The 21,521-nt window shown below is 36.2% G+C and overlaps 2 protein-coding genes and 1 long non-coding RNA gene across 3 annotated transcripts; all 3 read right to left on the bottom strand.

Moving 5' to 3' along the window:
- Window positions 1-737: 737 nt before the first annotated feature.
- LOC120070928 (calmodulin-binding protein 60 A) lies at window positions 738-7,190 on the bottom strand. The gene is given in 8 exon segments (XM_039022838.2): window positions 738-959; window positions 961-1,539; window positions 1,639-1,845; window positions 1,984-2,144; window positions 2,835-3,334; window positions 3,534-3,586; window positions 4,158-4,224; window positions 6,640-7,190. Coding segments are annotated over 8 exon segments (1,785 nt in total). The 5' UTR covers window positions 6,810-7,190; the 3' UTR covers window positions 738-911.
- A 2,047-nt stretch (window positions 7,191-9,237) lies between these two features.
- LOC120071297 (Glycosyl hydrolase family 47 protein) lies at window positions 9,238-15,519 on the bottom strand. Its single transcript, XM_039023490.2, has 15 exons — window positions 15,181-15,519; window positions 13,962-14,004; window positions 13,816-13,881; window positions 13,672-13,733; window positions 13,498-13,597; window positions 13,160-13,342; window positions 12,539-12,587; window positions 12,282-12,461; window positions 11,893-12,013; window positions 11,472-11,553; window positions 11,305-11,390; window positions 11,048-11,148; window positions 10,505-10,646; window positions 10,253-10,403; window positions 9,238-9,600 (listed from the first exon to the last, which is right to left on the bottom strand). Exons 1-15 carry the CDS (start codon window positions 15,309-15,311, stop codon window positions 9,370-9,372), a joined length of 1,728 nt encoding a protein of 575 aa, XP_038879418.1. The 5' UTR covers window positions 15,312-15,519; the 3' UTR covers window positions 9,238-9,369.
- Window positions 15,520-16,767: 1,248 nt separating this feature from the next.
- LOC120071882 (uncharacterized) lies at window positions 16,768-18,417 on the bottom strand. The gene is made up of 3 exons (XR_005480363.2): window positions 17,957-18,417; window positions 17,789-17,858; window positions 16,768-17,106 (listed from the first exon to the last, which is right to left on the bottom strand). It is a non-coding gene; the product is annotated as an uncharacterized LOC120071882 (long non-coding RNA).
- Between the last annotated feature and the right edge of the window lie 3,104 nt (window positions 18,418-21,521).

Raw genomic sequence — 21,521 nt, 5'->3', positions numbered from 1 at the left:
TTATTGAAAGTATTTAATAAAAAAATGAGGTTAAAAATATAAAATCTTGAAACCTATTGATCAAATTGAAACAAAATTCAAATATTCTCTTGTAACATTTTAAAATTTAGGGATTAAATTTTAACAAAATTCAAAATTTAAAAACCAAATGTATAATAAAAACTAGAGCTAGGGACCACAAAGATGTTATTCCATTTAATTATTAATAACAAAGAATCTTGGGGAAATAAAAATGGAAAGGGATGCTGACATTAAACAATCAACCCCTTTAGACCTGTTTTGGATTAACTTTTCTCCAAGTGCTTAGAAATAACTTAAAAAATGGCCAAAACAAATCATTTTCTTACCGCCATCAACCACCTCGTTGTCGATTCATCAGCTGACCCCCTGAATGTAATAGGTTTGAATGGTAGCTTAGGTAACAATAACTGAGCACATAACATAACCTCTTGCTGTTCTTCTCTCAGCACAAAAATAAATAAATAGTCCATAAGCACTGGAAAGGAGGAAAAGAGAATGTTCTCAAGACACCAACTTCTTAAGAAGAAAATTATATGCACTATTAATAAAAACCTCCCATTCCCAATGTAAAAAACAGGCAGAAAGAGAGTTTGTTTTGTACAGAAATGTATAAACAGTAGAGTAAAGAACCAAAACATAAGTACTATGGGCATTCTGATCAAACATCAACTGAGACCAGGCCCTCTCTGATAGTGTCGAAAATTGCTACACCAATGTACAAACACTTGAATCAGAGAGAAAAATCTTCTGGCTCAGTGACATAGCATAACCAAAACATTTGGGGAAAAAAAATGCACAGAATCATCCCACATATCAAACAAGAACATTCCCTCCCCCCTTGCATCTCTTTATAAACGCACACATTTTAACCAGGACACTGTTTTCGAGTCTCAACCATAGTCCACTTTTTCCTTTCCACAACTCTGTGCACCTTTGTTATCTCTCGAACCTGTGTTTGTTTCTTCTAATTACCAATCTCAACAAAAAGTACCATTTTAGCACACCATATACCTTAGTCCATCTCATTTGAGCACCACATGATGAGGAGCCACCTTGAAGAGTGGTTGTAGTCGCTCGTGATTCTAAAATCGAGCTACATTGCAAATCGGACTCTAAAACTTGCATATGATCCACGTTAAAGAAAGATGAGTTTAGTGGCTCGGAATCGCAGATCAGAGAAGAGTTGGCAAAGTTTGGGGAACTTGGCATCTCATATCTTACAACCATAGAATCAAAACCCTGGAAAGCATGATCGTCCAAGCCGCTAGGACTCCCAATAGAACCCATCGATGAAATTACATCGGATGAATAGGCATTTGATGGTGTGAAATCAAAGCCACTAAATTTTGGAGATGCCAAATACTTGATACCATAAGAATGGTCCTCCATGGGTGAGCTCGGGGTGTAGCAGAAACTGAGAGGGTGAGAAGAGCCACCTACAAGACAAGTTTCATCATCAATAGAGTCGACTTCTTCCCAGTGTTTGTATGCAGAGATAACCAAGTCGTGAGCATCAGCCTGAGTTCAGAATGAATGTACTAAATCAGCTCAAAAAAAATGTAAAGCAACTCAAAAGAATAATATATGTATATTTAAAGGTGACAGGGAGATGAGTGCCTTTTCACTTTCAGATAGCTTATCTATGGGAACGTACTGGTAATCTGAAAGTAGCCCCATCACTTGTCCTACAACATTAAAGACGACTCCGCTTTTCTGTTCCACATCATGAGGTTTGTACACGTAAATCTTCCGATCGAGCACACATGTCTGTGCATGCTCAATTGTAGCTTCCCACATTTTGGTAGACATACCAGGGCCAAGAATCTGCTTTTAAAACCCAAAAAAAGGTGTATAAGAAGCAATGCCGTTCGTATATAGAATAATTTAGCTTAAATTTCTACGAGCACATCAAAATTTGCGCAACATTTAGATATATACAATACATGAGAAAAAGGTATATACATTACGAAGCCTTGAAGGTTGTACATAAAGCTGAGTTAGGAAATCTTTCACTGTCTCGATTTTTTCTTGGCTCAGGCGCTTATGATAGGCTCCATCCTTGCTAATTTTCTGCAATCTCCATACTTCGTCCTGCAGAAATGGAGGGTGGTGCTTTTTGTACACTGAACCAAATGGTAGAGGTCAATTTTTTTAAATATGTCGACCAGAAAAAATTCAGTATATGTATATATATATATATGCCTCCAAAAACCAAAGGATGGAGATAACATATTTGTGAACCCCAGTGTTTTGTTTTTAAATGAAGCAGATCCTCTAATGGTGTAAAAGTCGGTGTTAAAAGTGTTCAACAAAGATTTTTAACTGTTTTCAATTCTTCAAAAACCCTCATCCACGAGATATTAAACATAATACAAGTTAATCACATCACAAGTTTCACGTAATAGAAGCTTCCAAATTATAATATTCAAATAGCCATATTAAATATCAAGCTCCAGTTTGCAATTTATAAGTTCAGTTTGCAATTCAATAGCAATAAAAAATTAATAAATAAAGGCCAAGCAGAACTTCCAAAGCCGTTAGCAAAAAATAGTAACAATGATAATAAAGAATTTGATTAGATGCAGACTTCGTGATGAACAATTTAGAGAACAAATGGCAGAGCTTGATTATTAAAGAAAACCATACTGAAGTTTGACTTCAGTATTCCGTTCTCCTAATAGGAAAGGAACCATGCCCAAAATAATTCGATGCATTCACTTCCACGTTTAATATATTGCAACAACGTACAACAGTATAAAAGTTCTTCTCTTCACTTTGACAATGTGTAAATTCAAATAATAAAGATAACTCACATTCTCCACGGTGATCTCTGACCACAAAAGACGCAGTCTTTGCTTCCAGTATTCTCGTTCCATCATTGTTGTCTATAATTCTTGCACCCAGCCTGAACCGACGGCTTCTAGTCCAGCTTGAGTTGTCAGTGAAACAAATCTCACCTACCAAACCAATGCCATCTTTGAGACTCACAAATGTGTCTCCTGTAAGAAGTGGTTTCTTTCCTTCTCTCTCTCTTACAATGTTATTCTTAAACTCCTCTATAGTGTAGTTATCACCTCCACCCTCAAAATCACCCTCAAGCACTACAATTTCCACTTTGGCTGAGGATTGAGGCACAGTGCCAACAACTTCCCCAGTTAAGGTGTCAACCAAAGCCACCGTCAAGTTGGAACTATTTCTTCCTTCAATGCGAGCTCCAGTAAATACCGGGAGAGAAATATCAGTTACGAACTTCAATTGAAAGCATCTTGGCCCGGAAGAATAGATTTCTTTCCTGTCATTCTTCTCATCATTCCTTGACATAAATGCATGATATTTCATCAACACCTCTAATATATCAACCATAAATAGATTCTTTTGGGTTTAACAATTTATGATCTAATTTCACGTCTTCTCTATTTCTAATTTTAGAAGTGGGGTCAACAACGTTTCGGCAGTTAAACATAAAATCACAAAAAAGGCAGAGAAGAAGAATAAGAAGAATAAGAAGATACCTTTGCACATTGGTAATGTACTTTCTTAGTGCCAATTCAACTTCCTCCCTTACCTGTCGAGCACAAATTCAGCAAGCTTGCAAAAAATGCTAAAAATTGCAACTCAAGAAATGGTAACATTAACAATCTGTTATATACAAAAAAAACTTTTTGATGGAATTAAAATTTATAAATACCATGACAAATCAGAACTGTTGATGCAATTTCCCTATCCCATTAATTCACTTTAAAATGTCTCTCTTCATTTTCAAGTTTCCCATGAAGTAGCCATTTGTACCATACCAATCCAAATACTTCTATGATCGTTCGGAGATGAAGAGTAACACAAAAGGTCCACATTCTAGAATTAGAAAGAGAGGTGTTCATCATATACCTATGATATCCATTTCCGAAGCACTTAAGTTTTTCCTGTTATGCTTAAGGCTTTGACGCTTCATTAGAGGATTCAATGACCTTATATTTTACAATGGACCTTTCTTTGTATCCAGAAAAATAGGAAAAGGTACTTAATAACTGGGTAACGGCTTATTTCCAGTCCCATTCATAAATTTTCTACCACAATGGAACAATTTTACGTTGATAAAAACTTGATATTAGCATATTTCCTGGATTGATCATGCTTACCACTTTACGAATGACTGGCTCCAATAGCTGTTGCATTGACTGCAATGATAGGGCATCACGAACCACACTGTACAGTATTAAAAAATAAACCATCATATAAAGGGATGAGAATTTAGAACAAAACGAAAAGAATCTTCAAATTTATAATTTAAATAAAAAAAAATGTATTCAATATATAAACAAGAAATAGACATCAAGAGGCTTTCTCTTACAGCAGTCAAAAGGCCACGTCAAGAATATACTAGCTACTGGAAGGTCTTGAGGTTCCAAAAACTATTGAGGATGTACCACATCTTAATAAAATATAATCAACACAGGAAGAGTCCTAGCTACCTCTTCCATCATAACTAGTTAACATCTACTTTGTGCCAAGCTAATACCGAATGTCTCCAGAAACGTATTCCAATACAACAAAGCATCTACGGCAAAGTGACATCTCCATAAGATATAATTCAAATCTTCTGAAGCCATCTTATACAACAAAGCATAATCTGAGGATCTAAAACGATTCAAGAGAAAAATCTAAGAGGTTGTTTGGGACGCTGAAATGATATAGGATGTTTAAAGTTCTAATGTCTGGGGAGTTCTGATGTCTAGAGAGTTCTAATGTCTATGTTTGGGTGTGTGGAGTTGTTATGACTGAGTCCATATGTCTATGTTTGGGTGTGTGGAGTTGTTATGACTGAGTCCATATGTCTATGTTTGGGTGTGTAGAGTTCATATGTCAGTGCTATCTGATTCAGTTTTTTGTACTATAAAATAATTTGGCTATATGAACACTATTTTTTTTTTAATCTCATAATTCAATTATTGTATCAATTTAGTTTTTTCTATTCAATTATTGTCTTCTAAATAATTCTTATTATTGTTGTTTAAGAAAAACTCAATCAAAATTTCAGATTAATCGTAAATAATCAACGAAATAACAACACTTGAGAATACGAAATTTAATTCTAAGCCAGGGATGAATGTACGAACTTTTTTTCTAAAACCTTTTTTCACTTTTTAATACTATAAAGTGAATTTTGAAAAGAGTCTTCAAAAGTAAGACAAATAAAAAATAAAATAAATAAGTGAAAATAAATGAGTAAAAATAGTATTTATAAAGTGAATTTTTAAAAACTATGGAGAACTAAAGGGTTATGGATCGTCAGTTAAATATTTTTGTGAGACATTTAAAAAAAAAATTGCTTCTGTTTGATTTTAAGGATTTCGTTGAGGCTTTTCTCATATATATTCACGGATGAGTTTTCTATTGAGGTTTTATAATGGGCTTTTGAATAGTAGATTTTGAATATTGATGTTGATATACTAAGCAAATAAAAATGAAAACTTGAATGACATAATTTATAGATAATAAATTATTAATATACTCTATCACAGGATACTGAATGAAAAAACGATGTATGTAAATTGAAGGTAAAAAATAAGTGCATGGAACTAGATTGAAATACCATGGTTTCTTAATAAAATAGATATAGTGGAAAAAAAATTACACCCGAAGTATAATAAAATAAATTCAAGAAAAGAATCAAGAAATAAAAACGTAAGTGGGCCATAGGAAAGGAGGAGAGAGTGACGAACGAGTATGAGAAGGGAGGAGACATAGGAAGTGGGGGGTGGAGAAGCTGAGAGAGTTATTAAATGAGGGTTAATGAACATGAAGTGAAAAGGGGAGTCCTTTCAGGGCCTAATGGGGGGGGGGAAGGGTAGAATGAGCAGTAAAACGAGAAAAGAAAATTAGCTTCAGGTCCACATGAAGTGATAACCAAAATTTGGAAGTAGACAAACTCATCTAATAAGGAAATCATGGCAGAAAAATTCATGGTTTCTCATTCGAAGAAGGGTCTCCAAAAATCAAAGTTGGGGAAAATGAAAGGAGATTCACCGAGTAAGAAAAGAAATAGAGAAATGCTTCTGGTCTATATTAGCATGACCAAGGATGTAACTAGCTCTTCTCTAAGCCGTAACTGAGGGAGTCCAACCTACTCCCTATTTCCTATATATATCACACAAGATCATGTCTAATAGCTTCTTCAAGCCAACTTTGTTCTTCGGGGGAATATCAAACAAACTAAATTGCACATACTTATCCCTTCAGACTCACTCATTATGATGCCCCACATAAATACATCATCTTCCTCTCCTCATAATAGTCCCTAGAATCCACCCAAAAAATACTTAAACAAGAATCATCTAGCTCTTTCACCCAACAGTTCTCCCAAAATTCAAATAAACCAAGGAAGCCAGATCGCACCACGTTCCTACTTCGAATTCTAACCTTCCAGCAGATGGAAATCATATTCAAAACATAAATTAGCATTGCTACTCACTCGAAATCCATATAGCAAGGAGAAATTAAACATAATCAACTAGAAAACTTCCATATGCACTACTAAACAAGAACAATCCCACAAATCACTGAAAACAAAAACCCTTAAAAAGAAGTAAAAGAGAGAGAAGCACCGTGTGGTAGTAGTACCTCCTAAAACAAAACTTTCTACGCTTATCATCAGGATTATCACCATCCGCCGGCCCATCTCCATCATCTGGGTTTCTTTTCTGGGACAACATAGGAGGCCAGAAGACATACAGACACAGAACGATGCGATGGTATTGGCGAAGATTGCAATGAACTAAAAAGACCAACATGCGGCGCAAGCGCAAGAAAGCAAGAAAAGATATACACAACAAATAAGGGAAAATACATACATATACAAACCCACAAATTAATTTCGATCGACCCAAAAAGGAAAAGAAGCTAGAAAAAAGAAACCCATCCGATCCCTCCTAGCCTTCATCCAAAATCGAGTCCTCCTTGCCCTGAAACTCAATCATAGTCGTCATTTTTCCCCTCAAAACTTTCTGGGTCGGTCTCAAAAAGAAGAATCTGGAGCTGTGGCCGAGTACGGCCGCAAAGAAGAAGAGTATAAGCCAGAAGTGAAGAAGATGGTTGGAGATATCTTTCCGCTGGGGGAGAAAGGCAAAGGCAAAGGGGAGGAGAGTGGATTGGTGTGTCAGTCAGAGAAAGCGAGAGCGTGTGGGTGGCGGAATGGCCCTTCAAAACCGCGTCTGAGCAAATGCTGACGTCATCAAAGTTGGGCCCTACTTTTGATTACACTTCACACGTCTTGCTGCCTCCACCCTCCACACCTTCTCCATCGCTTTCCTCTACCAAATTTACACTCACCATATTACCGTTAAATCTGCTATTACCGTACTAAACTTTTTTTTTTTTTTTTTATTATTATTATTATTAATTTTTCCCTCTATTTTTAAGTTAAATTATAAATTTTCGTTGAAGTTAGTAATTTTGTGCTTAGAGTGTTAAATTACACTGAGAGTTTATCGATAATATAAAAAGAAAAAAAAAAAAAAAAGAGAAGTAGAATTAGTCGACAAAAGTAGAAAGTAAAAAAATATATATATGGAAAAATTGAGTTACCTGGTAAATATATAAACTTCAACCATGTTTACTATTAAATTTGAGTTGTTTTCACCAATTAAGAAGTTGATGAGCAAAATGGCCCTAGTCTAATAAATTTAAATTTTGTGTTTATTTGTTCCAATTGTTAAAATGGTAGTTTTTATATAAATATAATACTCTTAAATTTTGTCTTTTGTTTTAAAAATATTCTTATACAACGAAAATAATATAGTTTAATTGACATTGGATATGTATTGATTTTGAAATTAGAGGTTTAGTCTCCTACCTCACATATTGTTAAAAAAATAATAATAAATAAATAACCCATACTTTTAAAAGTTTCGATATATTATCTTTTAACTTTTAAGCTATGCTAACTTTTTAGAGCATATTTAAAATATGTTTTTTACTACATTAAATATCTTCCATTATTCCTCTTTTATATGTTTAATATTATACAACTAACGTAGTTTTATTAGAAGATTCACTTCCATTCGATTTAATTATTTGCACTCTCCATCATATTGTCTGATAGCCCATTCAAATAATTGTAGCACACAATGTATTGTAAAGTTGGAGAATTAATGATAAATTTTAGTTTTTATTTTTATTCTTATTTTTTTTTCCAAAAATAGAAGTTTTGGAAATCTTTAACATGGGTATGTTATTTTTTTTTATTTTTTTTTAAAAAGTGAACATTGGGTATCTTAGGTAACAAATTATATTTTGCCACATATGTTACGTGTGTGACATCCAATTTGATTGGATTGTCCAATTTAATATCTCAAAGTTAAATAAAGTTGTACCACTTATTTGAATTCAACTCCATAATGAGCTTTTCAAAAGTAGACTTTTAAGTGTGTATTAAAAAAGAAAAAAGCACTAGTTAAACACTTTTATCTTAAAAACATTTTTAATATTTTTTTTCCTCAATACGAATGTTACATTGCCCTGGATTATTATAATAAGGTCTGCGCATTTGAATAAATATTACCAATACCATTAGTCAAAGGGTGAGAGCAACGTAATAAATAATAATAATCAACAAATAGTACTTTGGGGGCAAAAAAGTAAAAAATAGCAGCGTGAATCTGAGCTCAAGTTGATAGCCCCATTTCCACGAATCTTCCTTTGTACTTTCAATCTGACATCACTGCCACGGCCTTGGACTTGGAATGACACAATTACCCCCCGGCTCTAAAAGGCCAAATTGCATGGACCATCTTGAACTTGAACCCAACAACAAAAACGCTTCTTCACAAAACCATATGTTTCACTCACTTCAATTATGCAAACAAGGGCTACATTTTAAATATTTTTCTTTTTTTAAAAAAGGAGGAAACCATGTTATTGAAAATAATGTTTATTATTCTAACCCACGGAAGAAGGTTTAGGGAGCCAAGGTTTTTCTAAACATTACTCCAAGCACGGGTTTGATTTAGAATATCTACGTATTTCAAGCTTGCCCAACCCTTCAAACAAACAAATCCTAGAAGTCATTTTATAGGAGTCAAATCAACATGATTTTCCATAGACTCCCTCTAAAAATCAAACTTTTTAGCTCAAAAAATTGACATTGGACGTTTTGGGAGAGAATATTTTTAGACTATCCTGCATCTAACAACTATGAGAAAATGAATGACATCTACATTCTTTTTGTGGATGAAAAATAATTTCTCCTATCGACTAAGCAATTTCTTACAAAGTTCATTTTGGCTCGACCTCATCAATTGGTGGAAGGGGAACCAAAGTTTGAAGCGTTATTGAAAATAGTTACCTTCTATGTTAAAAGTACAACCACTGACCACAATAACCAGATGAGCTACACGATCGCCTTCTGCAAGTAGTTGAATCGACTCCACATTCTTCATCGCTGAAACACTTGTGATCCGCTCGAGCATCAAGGATATGGCAAGCGCTCTCTATTTGTTGGCTACCATCTCCTGCTGTGTTCAGTGAGGTGGCTGGGCAGACTTGTAGAGACATTGCACTCAACCTTCTTGATGAATTTTCACCCTGCAGAAATCAAATGCACTTTATCCCCACCGATTCATCTCACACTTTAAGCCTAAAAGATATAGGAGATTGCACAGTACTACTTGTGTAAAAGAACAAGTGAACTCAAGTAGCAAATGAAGCCAAAATGCTTTAGTAAATTCAAAATCGGTGAACTCAAGAATATATCCAAGAACAAAGGAGGAAGCAATATTGTCCTTAATTTGTAGTAGATTCAAATATATATGTATAACTAAGGTTCCGTTCGATAACCATTTAATATTTTGTTTTTGAAAAGTAAGCTTACAAATAATACTTCTACTTATTTGGTTTATTTGTTTTGTTATCTATTTTTTAATAATGTTTTCAAAATCAAACACAAGTTTTGGAAACTAAGAAAAGTAGTTATTAAAAACTTACTTTTGCTATTGAAATTTGGTTAAGAATACAAATGGCTACTTAAGAAATATGAAAACCTTGACCAAAAAAAATTGTGAGGAAGTAGCTAAGTTTTAAAAATTCAAATAGTTATAAACAGGGTTTAAGATTTTTAAATATTTCTTCAAATTTGCTCATCATTAAATTTTTCCACTCTATTGGACATATTTTAAACAGTGGCTAACTAACATGGAAGGGTAAATAAATATCAAGACTTGGCCAGTGAGAGAAATACCTTGATAGATGTCCCGTTAGTCAGGCCATACACCTCTGGAAGTTGTTCGTGCCAAGAACTTAGAACTGGCAGGGGGTGACCCTCGGTGGTGAAAATGTAATTTTGACCGACCAGAAATGAGTCGTCAAATAAAAGATATAAATACTTGCACCTATATAAAGAATGAGACTCATTTTAGTGTGATGACCAAGCTGGTTTTCTAGATACCAGAATTCGGGGAGAGAGAGAGAGAGAGAGAAAGAAAGTCCATACGTTTCAGAGAGGAAAAAACTATGTTGATGATCTTCCAACTGCATAGTTGTAACATCTCTAACACTTGCAAATCCTCCTTCAACTTTAGTGTATAAAATAAGAGACTTCATGATTGATTCACCCACTTCAAAGTACCATGGATCTACAATGCCAAACGCAATGGTTTATTGAGGAATGGGATGGAAAGAATGCCAGAAGCACATAAGGAGATAGACCATAATACAGAACCAATTAGACAGCGCAACGGAAAGAATCCAAGTGTCAAGTTTAATAATCAATCTGCCAATTTGGCCAAGAAGCAATGTGGATACTTGAGAAATTCTATGTAACAAGAACACAAGTAGTTTGACCACCATAAATTGTTGAAATATCTACTGTCCCAAAGTGTAAGGATGAGTTGAGCTTTATGATTAATAGTTGGAAAAAGACGAGAAAAATAGCATTCCAAGAATACTATGATACAGCAGAGCTTCAAATTTCTAGTCAACATGAAATGAAATAATCATAATATCGAACATGAAAGTTTTTTTTGAAAAATAGAACCTTTGGTTGCTTGATATAAGTAAAAAGTTGACTCTGCCAATTCTGGACGGAGAGGATAATACTTTTCTGTAGGATGCAGCATTTGGTGGTCAAGTAAATACCTGAACAATTTTAAATCCCACATGACATGGAAAATACATTAACTCCAATACTGGGACAAGAAAATAAACAAAAGAAAATAAGATAGAACAGCAAAAACTCTGTGTTCTGGTAAAATCATGGGATAGTTTAAATAGACAGATTTGCAAGCAGCATACCTTTCCGGAAGAACTCCATATTTCTCCCATACATAAAAGAACTCACGATGTGATGAATTAGCTGCCGGAATATCCCCAACAAGAACCTACTAACAGTTGTCAAGAACAAACAGTCATATTTGAGTAAATTGTCATCTACTAAAACTTAAAAGATTATAGCAACTAGCCTGTAGGCCAGGCCAAAATGCTTGAAGGCTTGTAAGCTGCCAGTAGGTTGCTCTCCCCGTCCTCATATCGGCTTCATGATACCTACATTACCAAATAATTTCAAGTAGGCTACCCAAATTAAGATAATAAATTTTTGTATATTACCCTTTCAGAAGGGACTATGCGGAGGATAGGGGCTGTAATTATCTAAAATGTTTGTTCTTAAAGATTTTTTTTTAATAAGAATGTTTGTTCTTAAAGAATATTTTAAAGAAAATTTTTTACTTGTCATGGTTAAAAAATATTTGGAGGAAAAAATTGGTGTGCATTGAAAATTACTATTTGTTATAGTATTGAAACGGTTAAAAATGAATACAGCTTTCTATAATTTAAGAAAATGTGTTTGTATTTGAATATTCATCAAAATAGTGTACACACTACCATGGACCATGTCTGAAATATTTCTGCACAGCAAGGTAAGCAGTGTGGAACATTCTCCAGAATTCTTCTTTTCCAAAAAGGACGTGAGCCTTAAATAGATACTCATAGAATGAATCAACCCCTTGAAGAAACCACAAGAATCTAACATCAGAATTACGGATTTTACTCTTCCAAGATGTAATTATGTAATTCTAACCCAGCAAGCTCAAGTGCATAAAACAGGTTTTCTTCCTGATGGACGTTGGGTTAATACTACAAGAGTATGGAAGCACCCAATAAGAGATGGGTGACAATTATAGAAGGAAAAAAAAAAATCAGTAATAATGAAGATATGCTAATATCTACATAAACATGTAAAGTCTGTATTGTCAGCAACAGAGATGACTTACCAGCTCCAATTCCAGATGAGAACTCAATCCATTCACCTGTTTCCACATCCAAGGTAGTTCCAAGTAAATTCAGTGAACTGCGCAAGCTCCACAACTTACGAAGAGCATGCAAAGCAGCATATTCAAACCTGGGGTCACCCGTCAATCGTGATAATGCTCCCATTTCAAGAATTAGAGAACCTATATCCAGATAAAAGTTGATCCAATTCAGACCATAGATCTTCACGTATACTTAACCATAAAAGATAAGACCTCACCACACCCGGAAGTACTTGTTTCAGTGGTCTCATCCTCCATTACTCCATGCTGCCCACAGAATTTTGGATTGATGCAGAGTCATACATTCCTCTTTAGAGGAAGAAAAGGAAAACATGACCCAAAAAACCAAATTCATATATTCTAAAACTGAAAAGAAATCTTCTAAAAATATCTATGAAACTCCTATCCGCACCATTACTGTGAGCATAAAGGTGCATCAAGAACATCATTCACATAGCCCAAATTTGAGATCAATTTTAGAACATTTGACACCCCCACCCCACCATAATCCAAGAAAAAAAAATACTAGAAAAAAAGGAATAAAGCAAAGTAAGATCTGGCTTGCTGGATGCAAAATTTCTTCAGTACACCTATGGAGATTCACGCATTCTTGTTATGATCATTTAGGAACCCATACCAAGAATATTGTTCAATATGCAAACAGAAACAACTTAATCAAGCATCAGAGGCATATCTCAGTTTCTCAACAACCGCAAGATTAGCTTGATAAAAGAAAACAGGGGCCAGTGAATGCAAAATCCCCTGAAGATCATATAGCATGATATATCATGATATTTATAATCTATAAAACTTGGACGTAAGCAGATGATATGTAATACCTTGAGGTTAATCCACGCATATGGCAACCCTGTGGGGGTATTAAATGCAGGTAGAAAGCGGTTCCCTAAGTCTTCAGCCAAAACTAGTAGTTGATTCTTATAATTCTGTCTAGCCAATCGGTTTGTGGAATCAGTTGCAAGAACATGGGCAGAAACAAGTCCTCCAAGAACTCTTATGTTGCACTACAAAATTGTGGTAAAGAATAAAAAGGCATATATTGCTCCTTCATTCACAATATTTTAGCTCTTTCTTAGCATAACATGCATTTGGACTCTAGAGATGCAAGCCAACCACATCCATCTTATTGGGAACTGGGGATATCTAAGAACTTGGGTACCTCAAAGAGATTTATCCGTGCATCAACATCAAAATGCAAATTTTCAGAAAGCCAAAGCACCGCCTTTTGAAATTCAGTGTTGTTACCTAGAATTACAAGACTGAAGGAAAATGTCATAAATTATGAAACTGATAACTAAAGTACCATAAACTCAGGCAATATATGAATTTATACCTAGACAATGATTCAATTAGTGTAAGAGCGGACCCGTTATAATTTTGTGGTAGGTGTTCCAGCTGAAATTGGAAGAATAACAGTTAATGCATTCCCCTGCAACCAATCACCATTCTACAGCCATATTAACATTATAGTGATTACCTTAAGATTACCAAGCTCACTGAGGGAGTTGGTGAAGGTCTTCGTAAGAGGTTTTAGCTCATCGTTCTAAAAGAAATAGGCCAGTCAATAGGTTTCTACATGGTCAGAGATTCAGAGCACATGAATCTGTAACCAAGAACACTTACTGGAAATGCATATGTCATGTAGTTGTCATACGCGTGGTAGAACCTAAAAGCATAGAAAAATAAGCCAACTGTTAGACACTACACGAGCTAGTTAATGCGGGGATCATCTAAGCTAAAATCACAAAAATTATGCAAGAACAATGTTGCATACTAAAATAAGATTATCTACTCACCAAGAATAAGTGTTAAGACACTGTAACGAGAGGTCAAAATAATGCACTTAATGTCGTCGCTCAGATAGAAGTTCAACAAATTTAGTCACAATTTTTCCTGAAGACCTAGACTGAATAAGATCAAGGCAGTAGGCATTTGGTCTCATATTACTGTGGTTTTTCCCACAGGAGAAGTAGATAAAACTCAGGGACTTATGTAACCTGCTCTTTTGAAAACAAAACTGAACCTAAGAATTTTCTATGTTGATGTAAGCTTGGCTTGGTTAAAGTAATTTCAGACTAATATATATATATATATACACATATATTAAATGGAAGGGTCAATAAATATTACAGATAATTAAACAATGAATGCATCACAACTAATTTCAACTTAAAGTATCCTCAAGAAAAAAAATCATATCAACATATTGTGAATATACATACATGTTCGAATTCAGAAAACCAAAGTTTGGTCGTAATTCACCTTATGCTATTTCAGAAATAAGTCTCCTATAGAAAGAGCGTACAATATAACAATTTGTTATAGAACTATGATATGAAAACACACAAACAACTTTCTAATGGAATCCTCCAGCTTACGAAACTGTATCCGAAAATGATTTTGCTTCAATTAAAACTTCTATATTTTATTGCGTTAGATATTTCGAAGAGCCAAAACTTGATCCAAACAACAATTCAAACAGAACATATGAGCTCATTTCGCCTCCTTTCCCCCTCCCAACAGTAACGTCACTGTACTGCGTCCAAGTTCAAGAAAAAAAAAAAAAAGACTAAACGCAGATAACATTGATCGGCCTCAGAGAAACGATAGTCATAATCATAACAAACTAAACAAAAAACGAAAATTCTACAGACAGGACAAAATCAGACTTTATAATTACAATTTTCCTAGAATTGAACAAATTATCTCCTATACCACCAACACTACCGATCCGCAGAACGATAACAAAGTCAGAATCGCATCCAATTGACCGAAAGGAAAAACGAAACAACCACAATTAAGCTAAAAGCGGCAATGGAGATTGTAAAGATAAGAGTCTTACATCCGGCGGACTTTCTCCCTCATACGCATTCTCTTGGCAGTCCAGTAGTTGCTGGAGCTGGAAGGATTGAAGAGAGCGGAGAAGATGATGAAGAGCAGAAGAATCCATGTGAAAGACCTGCGAGGCAACATGTATGGAATCTGTGGACCGGATAAGAATTCCGGGAAGAAGAAGCGAATCGAATCACTGGCGCTGGGGATCTGAAACGAATCTCAGCTCAAATCAACACGCCCATAGAGACTTCGTTGTTGTCAATTGAATAATTTCGTTAATTAAATTTTCTTGAGAGATAGAGTCTGACAAAACCTTCAAATTAAGCATATGATAAAATAATAGCATAGTTTATATGAGAAATTTACAAAACATAATTAATTTGTTAATTTTCATAATTATAAATTCAGTTGTTTGAAATTTGACTTCTAATTTCCAAAAGAAAAATCGGAATTTTATGTATAATTTTTTTAAAAAATTTATATCTATGTGTTAATTTGAAATGACCTAATAACCGAGTGTATAAAAATAAAGGTTAAGACAAAAATAGAATGACCACTTATAATATGTCGTGTAACTCGATTAATTTTACACATTTATTTACAGATAGGTTTGAATTTTCATACTAAACAAAAGAATCCATCTTAGGCCTCTCGAATTTGTGAGCAGATATTGTTTACATATATAATTCAATATGTGAGGATGAGAATTCAAACCTTTGACCTTTTGATCAAGGGTATTTGTCTACGCTAATTGAACAAATCTCACATTGAAAAATCCCTCCTTACATATCCTTGAATTAAGAAAACAAACACGTAAAACAATATATATTTTTTTAAAACAATATGATATGATATAACATTGTATGACATTAAAATGTACAAATAAAATGATGATGAGAGGAGATATATTATAGTTCTTGGTTTTTATCCCATTTAAATATATATATTTAAAATATTAGTTTTCTTTGTTCATTTGTAAAAAATAAAAAAATAAAGTTTTTTTTGGGCAATTACAATTGGTAGCAATTTTAGGAATAATAACCAATTGTATAAGCAAATATAGACAAGTCTATCAGTGATAGAAGTCTATCGCTGATAGACTTGAGACTCTATCAACGATGGAAGTCTATCATTGATATCTTACCAGTGATATGGTCTATCACTAATAGACTCTTATCAATAATATGGTCTATCACTAATAGACCATTATCAATAATATGGTCTATCACCGATAGACTATTTAAATTTGGTCATATTTGTAATTTTTTTTTATATTATGTTATATCTACTAAGATTTCTGGTCTAATGTCTATATTTTCAACCGTCTTTTTTTAAAAAAAAGAAAAAAGAAAAAAGAAAAAAGAAAGTTCAATACTTGCTATTGATTTTCTTTTAATGATTAAGAATAATATATCAATATGTTTACTAATGTTTTCCTGTAAATATATTTTCAAAATGATCAGGGGTTGTATTAAAGTATTATGTTGGAAAAATTTTAGTGGCAAAACAATATAGTAAAAGATCGTAAAGATTAAATGTAACGACCCTAGTTTTCTACAACATTTTAGGACGCTACTTCATGCATACATAGGCGTATAATGTCTTTTAAATCATCAAATTGAAGAGCCAAGACTTTATTTAATAATGCTCAAACGAGCACAAATGGGAAAACATAATTAAATAATAATAAATAAACTAAAGCAAAATAAAAATAAAATAATTTACTAGTTGGGGTACCCCTAATCCTACTAAAAACAAATTATTGAAATTAAATAGTCAAATAATAAAATTGATATATTTTGCATAAAAGTGAAAGATGCCTAACTTCTAAACCATATTTCAAAACATAATACTATATGCGGAAGCAGTAAATTGTCCTAATGGCCAGGTCACGGATCTTTCTTGTCATGCACCAGTCTGTCATTACTTTTACCTGAAAAATAGGAAAAGAAAAGGGTGAGTATAAAAATATACTCAGTAAGCGGCCCACTACTGGGCCCATTCAGTGATCTATTAATTTATCCATTGGACCCAAAATGCACAAGGGCATTATAAACATAGGCATAGGCATAGGCATAAAGGGTGAACCCGAAGGCACCCTTTCATAAGTAGTGACAAAGGTCACGACATAAATACAAGTGGTGATCCCAAAAAGAACATCGTACATAAGCATAGGGTGTGGGCCCGAAGGCTCACACATGCAATGTGCATGGCCCAATGGTACACTAACAGTCACTAAAATCTCATATGGACATGAACTTACAAACATCCAGTACATAATTAAACATAAGCATGCAATCAAGGCCATGACTCAGCATCAAACTTTAACACCGTTATCCATACTTCAATCAACTGTTTCACAATCTACTCATAACTCATACATCAGTACTCAAACATCAGGCCTTAACACATTATATTCATTATATCCATGCTTCAACCTTATCATAGTATCCCCATATTTTTACATCCAACCATCTCACAAAGAATACTTCAAATTCAAGACATCAAATTCAGCACAAAACCCATAGCAGATTTCATCACAGTTTCACATATAACATAAAAATTTCTTAGCAGGCCTAACAACATCCTAGGGCAACCAGCAGTAAACCACTTACCTCAGGATAACGCACTGTCCCAAAACAAGACCCTACTCTGCTCGAGGACTTCCTTCACCGACACACGTTGCTGAAACCAATTGCAAAATTCATAGGTGAACGTTAGCTTAGGCCCAAGAATCCCCAAATGACAATGGGCTGCCAACAAAACAAAGAAAACGAACTTACCCCCAACAGATCGCTCGATCGGACTGCTGCGAACCGACCGCTACCAGCGCTGAAGACAAAGGCAGACAGAGAACAACGCTAGGAAGGGAAAAACCCAACGCGGCTGGAAAACCCACGGTTGACGGCGGCGCGGTTGACGATGAGGATGATCATGTTGGGAGGACCACGACCGAGCGGCGGAGGAGGCGCAGCTGCTAGCGTTAGAGGTCGAGCTTCGACTAGGCAGCGCGGAAGAGGAGCTTGCACGACTGGGACGAGTGATCTACGTTGGGTCGAGCGGCGGACGGAGAAGAATCGGCTAAGCACCTTGTCAACAAACGGAGAAACGACCGACGAAAAAGCTGCTGCGGTCGACAACGGAGAATGGCGACAGTAGCAGAGGGCGGTTGGAGGAAGAAGAAGGAAAAGAGAAAAAAAGAAAGCCTTTTTTTGTCTTTTTGCACGCATCCCAAGGCCTTGTTAAAACCTTACTTCCCTCTTCCTAAAAATAACCAATATTTTCCCCCTTTTTTTACAAAAAAAAAAAAAAAAAAAAAAACTTTGGGACGTTACACTCTTCCCCCCTTTAATAAACTTTCGTCCTCGAAAGTTCTAATCTTGGAAGAGCTCTGGATGCAGTGCCCTCATCTCGTCCTCTCGCTCCCAAGTTACTTCCTTAAACTGATGGTTCTGCCACATAACCTTCACTAGTGGCACTTCCTTGTTGCGCAAAATTTTCACCTCCCTGGCCACAACTTGCACGGGCTTCTCCTTGTAACTCAAGTTTTAATTCAGTTGCAAGGGCTCAAAGTCCACCATATGCGACAGGTCCGTTAAATACTTCCTCAACATGGAGACATGAAATACATTATGAACCGCGAGGAGGGACGGTGGCAAGGCCAAACAGTAAGCCACAGAATCGACCCGCTCCAAAATCTCGAATGGCTCTACAAAATTCGGACTTAGCTTACCCTTCTTCCCGAATCTCAGGATACCCTTCATCGACACCACTTTCAGGAACACCTTGTCACCTGCTTCGAACTTCAAATCTTTTCGCCTAACATCCGCATAACTTTTCTGTCTACTTTGTGCTGCTAGTATTCTGGCCCTAATTTTCTACATGGCTTCATTCGTCAACTATACTAACTCAGTCCTTACCAGTTTCCTCCCCCCATTCTCTCCCCAGCAAACAGAAGACCTGCAACCTCTGCCATAAAGAGCTTCAAACGGCAACATACCAATGGTAGCCTGATAGCTGTTATTATAAGCAAACTCTGCCAAATGTAAGTAGAAGTCCCAATTCATTGAGAATTCCAATGCACAAGCGCACAACATGTCCTCCAATGTCTGATTTAAACGTTCTGTTTGCCCACCAATTTGGGGGTGAAACGCTGTACTGAAGTTCAACCGCGACCTTAAAGCTGCCTGGAGGCTCTTCCAAAAACTGGAGGTGAAATGAGGGTCCTTATCGGACACAATTAACACTGGCACATCATGCAACCTTACTATCTCCTTCATGTATAACTGAGCCCACTTACTCACTGCGTATGTAGGCTTTCCTATAATAAAATGTGCCACCTTGGTGAGTCTGTCTATCACAACCTAAATCACCGAGAAACCCTTCGCTGTCCTGGGCAACCCTGTAATAAAATCCATAGCCACGCTCTCCCATTTCCACTCTGGCACATCCAAAGGTTGTAGCAAGCCTGCTATCTTCTGCCTCGGGGCCTTCACCTGCTGACAGACTAAACATCTACTGACATATTCAGTTATCTCCCTTTTCATATTGGGCCATCAGTAATACCATTTCACATCTTGGTACATTTTGGTACTACCTGGGTTCATCGATAATGAAGAGTTATGAGCTTCTGCCAATAGTTCCCCTTTCAAGCCATCATCTGCTAGGACGCACAACCGTCCCTGATACAAAAGACCCTTGTCCACTGACACAGAAAATTCACTTTCCTGACCTGACCCTACTTGACAACACTTCTGAACCAAGTCGGGATCACCCTGCTGTGCATCGATAATCCGCTGCCTCAAGGTTGGTTGCATTGTCAACTGGGCTAGCTGCGAAGTGACTTCCCCCATTGCCACCGTAATCTCTGCTCGTTCCAAGTCTTTACACAACTTAACCTGCTTAGTGATCAAGGCGGTCGAATGAGATATCTTTCGACTGAGGGCATCGACTACCACATTCGCCTTACCTGGGTGGTAGAGGATCTCGCAATCATAATTCTTTACTAACTCGAACCACCTGTCCTGCCTCATGTTTAACTTTTTCTGGGTGAAGAAGTATTTCAGACTCTTGTGGTCGGTGAACACTTGGATCTTTTCCCCATATAAGTAGTGTCTTCAGATCTTTAGGGCAAACACTACTGCTGCCAATTCCAAGTCGTGGGTAGGATAGTTACGCTCATGGTTCTTCAACTTGCGGGAGGCATAGGCGACCACCCTACCATGTTGCATAAGCACACAACCCAAACCCTTCTTAGAAGCATCACTATAGATCACGAAGTTTCTGGAGCCGTCTGGTATGGTGAGAAACGAGGCTGAAACCAACCTCTGCTTGAGGTCCTGAAAACTGTCCTCACACGCTTTGCTCAAAACAAACGAAGCTCCCTTCCTGGTTAGTTGGGTCAATGGCATGGCCATACTGGAGAAATTCTCAACAAACCTACCATAGTATCTAGCCAAACTAGGAAACTACGCACTTCACTGACCGTCGTAGGGCGGGGCCAATTGGTAATGGTTTCAATCTTAGCTGGATCCACTGAAACCCCGTCCTTTGACACCACGTGCCCAAGGAAGGACACCTTCCGTAGCCAGAACTCGCACTTAGAAAACTTTGCATACAGTTTGTTTTCCCGCAATGTTCCTAGGACCTTCCTAAGATGTTCCTCATGCTCTGCCATTGTCTTGAAGTATACCAAAATGTCATCAATAAAAATGATTATAAAGGCGTCTAGGAAGTCCTTGAACAACCGGTTCATCAAATCCATGAATATCGCTGGAGCATTGGTCAGACCAAAAGACATTACAATGAACTCCTAATGCCCATACCTGGATCGGAATGCAGTCTTCAAAATATCATTATCCCTGATCCTCAGCTGATGGTAACCTGACCGTAGGTCAATCTTGGAAAATACGGTAGCACCCTGTAGCTGGTCAAATAGGTCATCGATTCTAGGAAGTGGGTACTTATTCTTAATGGTCACCTTATTCAACTCCCTGTAATCTATGCATAAACGTAACGACCCATCCTTTTTCTTCACAAACAATACTGGTGCACCCCACGGGGAAACATTGGGTATATGAACCCTTTATCAAGCAGTTCCTGCAATTGGACCTTTAATTCTTTCAATTATGCTGGAGCCATTCTGTACGAAGCTTTAGATATAGGAATAGTTTCTGGCTCTAGTTCAATCATAAAATCAATCTCCCTTGGTGGAGGCAATCCTGGGAGTTCTTCCGGGAATACATCGGGATAATCTCGCACAACTGGTTCAGAGGTTTGTGCAACCTCGGTTTCCCTTGTGTCAACTATGCTAGCTAAGATACTCCAGACACCTTGGCTAATCAATCT

Source organism: Benincasa hispida, chromosome 2 (assembly GCF_027475165.1).
Source record: "Benincasa hispida cultivar pf3 chromosome 2, pf3_genome.v1.1, whole genome shotgun sequence".
Lineage (NCBI taxonomy): Eukaryota > Viridiplantae > Streptophyta > Magnoliopsida > Cucurbitales > Cucurbitaceae > Benincasa > Benincasa hispida.
This window is presented reverse-complemented; position numbering and strand designations above follow the sequence as displayed.

Bases quoted from the DNA above. Each gene is read 5' to 3' on its own strand.
- LOC120071297 (XM_039023490.2), bottom strand. From the start codon at position 15,311: ATGTTGCCTCGCAGGTCTTTCACATGGATTCTTCTGCTCTTCATCATC. The intron at 13,882-13,961 runs GTAAGTGTTCTT...TATTTCTTTTAG, and splicing joins ACATGACATATGCATTTCCA to AACGATGAGCTAAAACCTCT. The intron at 13,734-13,815 runs GTAATCACTATA...TTCCAATTTCAG, and splicing joins GTGAGCTTGGTAATCTTAAG to CTGGAACACCTACCACAAAA.